The sequence below is a fragment of the Rhipicephalus sanguineus genome, chromosome 6 (genome assembly GCF_013339695.2).
Source record: "Rhipicephalus sanguineus isolate Rsan-2018 chromosome 6, BIME_Rsan_1.4, whole genome shotgun sequence".
Classification (NCBI taxonomy): Eukaryota; Metazoa; Arthropoda; class Arachnida; order Ixodida; family Ixodidae; genus Rhipicephalus; species Rhipicephalus sanguineus.
The window spans coordinates 7,518,735-7,526,987 of record NC_051181.1 but is presented as its reverse complement, the minus strand read 5'-3'; the positions used below and the strand labels follow the sequence as shown (position 1 = coordinate 7,526,987).

The 8,253-nt window shown below is 54.5% G+C and overlaps 1 protein-coding gene across 1 annotated transcript in view; it reads left to right on the top strand.

Annotated features, from left to right (window-relative positions):
* Positions 1-1,310: 1,310 nt before the first annotated feature.
* Positions 1,311-8,253, top strand: part of LOC125758913 (uncharacterized) — a 318,075-nt gene continuing 311,132 nt past the window's right edge. The window contains exon 1 of the mRNA XM_049416684.1: positions 1,311-1,664. Within this exon, the coding sequence (XP_049272641.1) occupies positions 1,434-1,664 (231 nt within the window). The 5' untranslated portion in view covers positions 1,311-1,433. The remainder of the gene's footprint in view (positions 1,665-8,253) is intronic.

Genomic DNA, 8,253 nt, shown 5'->3' with positions numbered 1-8,253 from the left:
TTACCCATAATTCCAGAGAAGCGAAACAGGCTGCGCAAGAGTGCTGCGTGTGCACCCTTGTTGTCTTCGAGAGTGGAAATTTCCATGCTGCAGGTGGAATGCAAAAACGTGCCCGAAAGGGGACGAACGCCCACAAACACGCCTGTCGGAGGCGCGATGTTGAGCTGGCAAAAAGATAGCGCAACAATCACGCTGACGTGCTGCATTGTTGAAATGTTGGCTGAGTGGCGGCGCTGACGCGTTCGCACGCGGTGTTCCATTGAAAATCGCCGCGAATGCCGCAGATACGTTTGCTGCGCCCCCAGGCTCGTTCTTGTAGCCGTTTTAGGGGCGAAGCGGCACCCGTTCGTCCCTCGTAGTTGTCGTAGTCGTAGTGCGTAACCAGTCGTAACGCTAGTACCACAGCTTGACCTCCAAGGTGGTGCCGGTGGGAGATTTTTCCTGTGCGTTGTAGAACAATAAAAAATTCGCAGCGTGCGCGTTAACTAAAAGCCGAATTCTTCTGTCTCTCATTCCCCATTAGCAGCCATTGGCATGTTCCAGTAGGAAACGTTAGTAGAAGTAGAAGTGCAAGTGTTAGCTAAAAGCCGACTTCTTCTGTCTCTCATTCCCATTAGCAGCCATTGTTTACCTCCAAGGTAGTGCCTGGTGAGATTTCTCCTGTGCGTGATTAAACAATAAAATTTTTGTTCAAAACGCCGTTGATTGATGAAATAAACCAACGAAAGACGCCAGATGTTTTCTAAAAGCAAAACGAAAAACGCCAGATGTTTCTAAAGCAAAACGAAAAGACGCCAGCTGCTTAACGAAAGACGCCAGATGTTTTTTAAAGCAATGGTTTTCTAAACAATGAAAATTCACAGCGTACATGTAAAATTAAAGTGAGCTGCAAGTCGTCATAACTCATCGAATCTTTAGTATAAACGCGCCCGATCTCACGTCGGTGATGATGTTCTGGGCAGAATTTACGGAAGATTCACGCTTTACCGATGAACCTCCGCAGCTTCGCCCACTCATCATCATTCACTCCGTGGATATGCTGTGATTTTTTTATTAACGCTGCTTTCGCGCTCTTCGCGCTGTCTTCCTATTGGGGCGAAAGCGAAACACTGCGCACAAAGCGGCGCAGCCTCCGCCCCGTCACTAGCTAGCCCGGCGTGACACGGCTGCATGCTACACCACGCCTGCGATAAGGGACAGCGCCATCGCTGCGTCAACGGAGGCTTACGCCACCGACGGTGGCTATAAACCCAAGCTGCCAAGCTCGGAAGTGATCTTTCCTTCGCTATCCAACTGAGTGCAGCGTCGGTATGCTCGCCCCGCTGCTGCTACTACGCTAATAAACAGTCGTTATGTTTTATGTTGGGATTCGTCCTTCCATGGAAACGGCATCCCACATCTGATGACCCGGGAACTGAACAAAGCGCACCACCATGGCTGACCCAGAAGCCCTCACCGCTCTGCGCCGGCAAGTGCAACAACTTCAACAGGAGCTGCAGACCAAGCAACAGCAGCATTCTCACAACGCCTCCACAACCGAGGCCGTGCTTGCCAGTTCCGCTGACGACGTGAGAGCTCCCACAGGAAGCATCCCGCACGCTGTCTCATACGGCACCTGGCGTGTCGCTGTCAAGCTCCCGCCGTTTTGGGCGGACTCGCCTGACGTCTGGTTTGCCCAGGTCGAGACCTAGTTCTCCCTGGCGCGCATCACGCAAGACCGGACCCGCTACGATTACGTCGTCGCCCACCTGGACGCACGTTATGCCAGCGAGGTCCGGGATATCCTTGCCAACCCACGAACGGCCAGCCTCTATGAACATCTCAAGACTGAACTTATCCGCCGCCTGTCGCTCTCGGAAGAACAGAAGGTACGACAACTTCAGTCCGCAGAGCTTGCTCAGCGCACACCTTCGCAGCTCCTGCGCCACATGCAAGTCCAGGATTGCTTCCTGTGAGCGCTTTGGCTCCAGCGATACCCGCCGCACGTCCAGGCAATTCTGCAGGCTCAGGTTAGTCTACCTCTCGACGAACTTGCGGAGATTGCTGATCGCGTCATCGAGGTCTCATTGCCGCAGTTGTCGCCCACCATCGAGGCTGTTGCCGCACCGCCGAGCACCGCAGAGGTTGCACGCCGTATCGACGACATCGCTAGACAGCTCACCTTCATTCAACAACGCCTGGGTGAAAGTCTTCCGATACACCAGCGCCGCCACTCGCAAAGCCGTGACCGTAACACCACTTCGCCGCGGCAATCTGACAACAACGGCCCGTGTTACTACCACCGACGCTTCGGGGACAGAGCCCGGCAATGTCGACCACCCTGTCCCGCTGGGCATTAGGAAAACGCCAACGGCGGGTCGTAAAGGCGGCCGCAAGCTGCCAAGCCGGAGGCCGTCGAACCTTCGTCACCGACCAAATCACGAAGCAGCGGATCCTTTTCGATAGCTGTTCCGACATTTGCTCCTACCTACGATCCCATCTTCAAGGCACTCGTCCGCCTACGCCTTTCGAGCTCAGTGCGGCTAACCGCTCCATAATCAAGACGTACGGCTCGCTCGGCCTGCACATCCAGCTCAGAAACTTACGCCGTGACCTTCACTGGAACGTTGTAATCGCCGACGTCGCCGAGCCGATCATCGGCTCAGACTTTCTGGCCCACTACAACCTCCTTCCGTACTGCCGCAACGACCTCCTCATCAACGCGACAACGGTATATTCCAGACCAGGCCAGCGAACGACCGCCCAACAGCCAAGCATCAAGGTACTGAGTGTTGACAATCATTCGCCGTACAACGCCCGCCTCGCCTAATTTCTCAAATTGACGCGCCCCAGCGGACAGCCACGCAACGTGCAGCACACCACCGTGCACTACATCCGGACCACTTGAGGTCCCCGTGTTTTTTGCCGCGCCCGTCGCCTTGCCTCGGACCGCATGTGCATTGCCAAAGCAGAGTTCGTGGCCATGTTCCACGAAGGAATCGCCCGCCGCTCTGACAGACCATGGGCCTCGCCACTCCACCTTGTTCCGAAGAAGACCGAAGGCTGGACACCCTGTGGGGACTACCGTGCCCTCAACACGCGCACCATCCCGGACAGGTATCTCGTCCACCACATACAGGACTTCACCCATCGCATTCGTGGTTGCTACGTGTTCTCCGTGCTATACTTGGTGAAGGCCTACACACAGATACCCGTCAATCCAGATGACGTCCCGAAAACGGCAATCATCACACCCTTTGGCTTGTTCGAGTTTCCCTTCATGAGCTTCGGCCTGAGGAACGCTGGACAAACCTTTCAGCGCTTCATCGACGACGTCGTCCGCGGCCTCGACTTCTGTTTCGTTTACATTGACGACATACTGGTATTTTCCTGCAACGTCGTAGAGCACCACAGGCACCTTCGTCTGCTGTTCCAACGCCTCGATGATTACGATCTATTCGCCAATAACCAAAAAAGCAGGCTGGGCGCTTCTGTCGTCCGCTTCCTCGGCCATGAAGTTTTATCTGAGGGAACTTGGCCCTTGCCCCAACGCATCTCGGACCTGCAAAATTACCCTCACCCACCACCGCTAAAGACTTTCGCCGTTCCCTCGGCATGCTGAACTTCTACAGGCGTTTCTTGTCACACGCAGCCGACTACCAGGCTCCCCTCCATGATGTTTAAGCTGGCCTACGAAGAAACCAACCCGTCACGTGGACACCGACGTTAGCGAGAACTTTCGAAGATAGCAAAGCCGCCCTCGGCACCGCCACGCTTCTCAGCTATCCCGTGCCAGACGCTCCCTTGGGAATCTTCACGGACACATCTAGCTTCGCCATAGGCGCCGCCGTCATGCAACGCGTGGACAACACCTGGCATCCCTTGGCGTTTTTCTCCAAGAAACTCGAAGCTCGGAAAACGACCCCTTCAACCGCCAGTTCCACTGACGAAACAACGACCACCACCCCGACAAGTTTGCCAGCCTAGTACAAACAATTTCTTGCGATATACGAAGCAGTGCAACACTTTCGCCATATTCTCGAAGCACAGAACTGCACCATCTATACCGACCACAAGCCTCTTAACTACGCTTTCTCTCAACGTCGCTACAAACTCCCGCCTGTACACCAGAACAAACTCTCGTTCTTTGCACAGTTCACCACCGACATCCAACTTGTCAGCGGGAAAGACAACATGGTCGCCGAAGCGCTTTCCCGTGTAATAGCCATCAGCTCTGTGCAGATAACAGCGAACGTCCTCGCCGAGGCTCAGACTACGGACGCCGAACTGCAGGAACTTCTCAAGGGCAGATCCTCACTACAGCTGCAACAAGTCCCCATTCCAGGTTCGACAACCACAATCTATTGCGACATGTAAACAAGACGAAGCAGGCCCTATGTCCCCCTGTCCCAGCGCCATGGTCTTTTCAACCAGCTCCACAACCTCAGCCATCCTGGCATACGCGCCTCTTCACGTCTCGTGGCTGACCGCTATGTCTGGCCCTCCATGTTGCGGGATTGTCGCACCTAGGCGTGCTCCTGCATTCAATGCCAACGCGATAAAGTCACTAGGCACGTCACGTCACCACTCAGAACATTCCCACAGCCTTCTGGTCGGTTTGAGCACGTCCACCTCGACAGCATAGGACCCTATCCCCCGGCTGGACCCTATCGCTACTGTCTCACCGCCATCGATCGGTACACTCGATGGCCCGAGGCATGGGCCCTCGAGGGAATCATCGCGGAAGACGTCGCCCCGGCCTTCTTCGCCGGCTGGATTGCTCGTTTCGGCGCCCCTCGCCGCGTAACCACCGACCAAGGACGACAGTTCGAGTCATACCTTTTGAGGCTCCTCGGGCTGACCATCGGTTTTGAACGCTTGAGGACCACCAGTTACCACCCCTGCACCAACGGAATGATCGAGCGTTTCCACCGACAATTCAAAGCAGCCATTATGTGCCACGCGGACTCAACCTGGCTCGAGGCCATCCCAGCCGTCATCCTCGGTCTTCGCGCCACCTTCAAGCGGGACATCCACGCTACACCAACAGAGCTCGTCTACGGGGAACCACTCCGTCTCCCAGGTAAATTTCTCGCTGCACTGCCATCCAGCACTACGACGTCAGATCCCAACGACTTCGTCGCCCTGCTCCGACGCACCATCGCGGCCTTACGCCCGTTACCTGCAGCCCACCACTGCAAGCCTACACATTTCGTGGTCAAGGAACTAGCATCGTGCACGCGCGCTTTTCTCCGCGACGACCCCGTCCGCAGGCCTTTCCATCCACCCTACAGCGGACGCTACCTGGTCGTTCATCGCGACCACAAAAACTTCACTCTGCGCCTGAACGGGAACGACGTACGCGTCTCGATCGACCCGCTCAAGCCCGCATACATCGCTTCGAATGAACCGGGCAGCGCCACTCCATCCTCAGGCATCTATCCACAGCCGCCGACGTCGCAGCCCGCTCCGGTCACGACACGCCCTGGATGTCTGGTACGCCTCCCAGATTTCTACAGACCCTGAGGGCTCTGCACTCTGTGGCGGGGGTGGGGAGGTGATGTGGCGACATACTGCGCACAAACCGGCGCAGCCTCCACCCCATCACTAGCTAGCCCGGCGTGACACGGCTACATGCTACACCACGCCTGCTATAAGGGACAGAGTCACCGGAGGCTTACGTCACCGACGATGGCTATAAAACCAAGGTGCCAAGATCTGAAGTTATCTTTCCTTCGCTACCCGACTGAGCGCAGCGTCGGTATGCTCGCCCCGCTGCTGCTACTACGCTAAAAAACATTCGTTATGTTTTATGTTGGGATGCGTCCTCCCAACGACACGGCATCCTACACTATCATGACCGCCGTAGAGCGAGCTCGGAGCAAACTCGTGTTCCCGAGAAGCTCGGGCCATCCTGCATAGCACCCCTGGTCGGCCCCATGGCACGTAATATACCAAAATTGGCATAGCAGGGGATCACTGTATGACGAACACGATTCACTGGTCAGGACATGAATAACGCAAATGCTTGTCGCGTACGTCATGAAACCCTTTTCCTCAGACACGTGTGGCATATATTCCCAAACAACAGTTCATGCTACAGGTAATTCGCGGTCTAAATTAACATAGTAACCGCGAACATACACATTGAAACGCAAGGCAAGTGAAAGAGCTGAAAGCAGAACTCGCCTGGAAGACGCTCGACTGCCATCCACTCATCCACGTGGTCCGCCAGACTGACGCAGTGTTCTTCGCCACTGAAAGGTGCTGACGGGCATGAACGACGGCCCAGGCGACTACCCCGACGACCTGAACTGTAGGCACTGTTTTGTTTATTCATTTAGTTTAGTCCACGTGCAGTTTTTTAGACATTTTCGTAATGTGTGTTGGTCCATGCGTGAAGGGTGTAATAGAAGTGGGACGGGTGTTTGTGCACTGGCGTGCTGTCTGATTCTTTCTGGAGCGGTCCTGCCCCAATAACATCACAAACTGGCGAGCCTGCCAGGATCCGCTCGTTAAACCAGTGAAATAAGACAGCTTCGCTCGAGACAGACACACGTTCAGACTGCACCATGGACTTGGAAAAACTCGCCGCTATAGGGGTCCAACTAGGGTTCTCGGGTGCAGAGCTTAGCAAGTGGATTGAGGCCCAACAAGCTAAGCTAAGGGATGAGAGAGCTGCAGAACGAGAGGCAGCCAAAGAAGCTGACGAGAGGCAGTGTGAAATTCTGCAGCTAAAGCTAAAGCTTCAGGAAGGAGCTCAGAATATGCCCGTAGCAGCGAATGACGCTTTGACTGCGCCCAGCACCTCCTCGCCCCTCAATCCACAGAAGTTACTGCCTTTATTTGACGAGAAACGCGATGATTTGCACGCGTATCTGCAGCGATTTGACCGCGTAGCGACAGGACAGGATTGGCCGCAAGAAAAATGGGGTCTCGCTGTAAGCATGTGCCTAACGGGTGACGCGTTAACCGTGATAGGCCGAATGACTGCCGCCGATTCCCTTGACTACCAGGCAGTAAAGAAAGCTCTACTACAGAGATTTCTGTTCACGGCTCAAGGCTATCAAGAGAAGTTTAGGAAAGCGCGAGCAGCAGATGGTGAAACTGGACGACAGTTAGCAGCAAGAACAGCCAGTTATTTAGACCATTGGATAGACATGGCGAACGTGTCCAAAACCTATGAAGGTCTGAGGGATCACGTAATCTCTGAGCAATGCTTGCGTTGTCGCCATCCAAAGCTGGTTGTTTTCTTGAAGGACCGAGAGTGCAAGTCAGTAGATGAGGTCGCTAATTTGAAAGATCGCTTCCCTGAGGCGCAGAATTTGACTAATCTAGGAAAAGGTCCTGACCCCGCGAAAGAGTCCAGTGGAAAGCCTACCGAAGCGTCGCGGAAACCGCAACTCAAGTGTATCATTTGTAATCGTTTCGGCCATTTGGCTCCTGACTGCCGTAATCCACCTAAGCAGATGCTAAAGCGCAAGTTGTGCGGCAAAACGGGACATGTAACGGAAACATGCCGAAGCCAGCATGGGGACAACAAACCGAGTTCCTCGTGCGCTTTTACCGAATCTGACTCTGCCAGGGCTGGTGCTAGAAAAACAAGCAAACGTCCAGGAGGGAAGATTCCTTGCTCAATTAACCACGACGACAACTTGCAGGGTGCTGTACGTTTCCTGGTCGACGGGATGCCAGTGGTCGAAGGTCTACTGCTAGGAAGAGAGGTTCGAGTACTGGGCGATACGGGATGCAACACGGCAATCGTCCGACGGAAGCTCGTTCCTGATGTGTGCCTCACAGGCAAGAACATCAGCGTCGTTCTCCTAGACGGATCAACTAGCCATCTCCCGGAAGCTGTTGTACAAGTCCACACGCCGTTCTTCACAGGGATGCTGAAAGTGGCTTGTATGGATCAACCCCCCTATGACCTTGTGCTGGGAAATCTTCCAGGTGTCAGAGGACCGTACGATCCGGATTCTGACTGGAAGCAGGCGGCTCGTACCCAGGTGGATGAGTTGCCGGCGCAAGCACAACCGCCCAAGTCACCTGTCACCTCAACATCTGTCTCTTCAAGCATCGCAAAAGCCAAAGCCCAACAACAAGGTCAAGAAAAGATCACGCCTTTATACGTGTCAACAACTTTCTTCCTGACGTTACCAGCGCACAACTCGTCGAGGAACCGCGAAAGGACCCGACACTAAAAGCTGTCTTTGCTAAAGTGAACAGAGAGTTCAAATCGGGAAAGGGTGACAGTTACGAGTTCATTGAAGATAA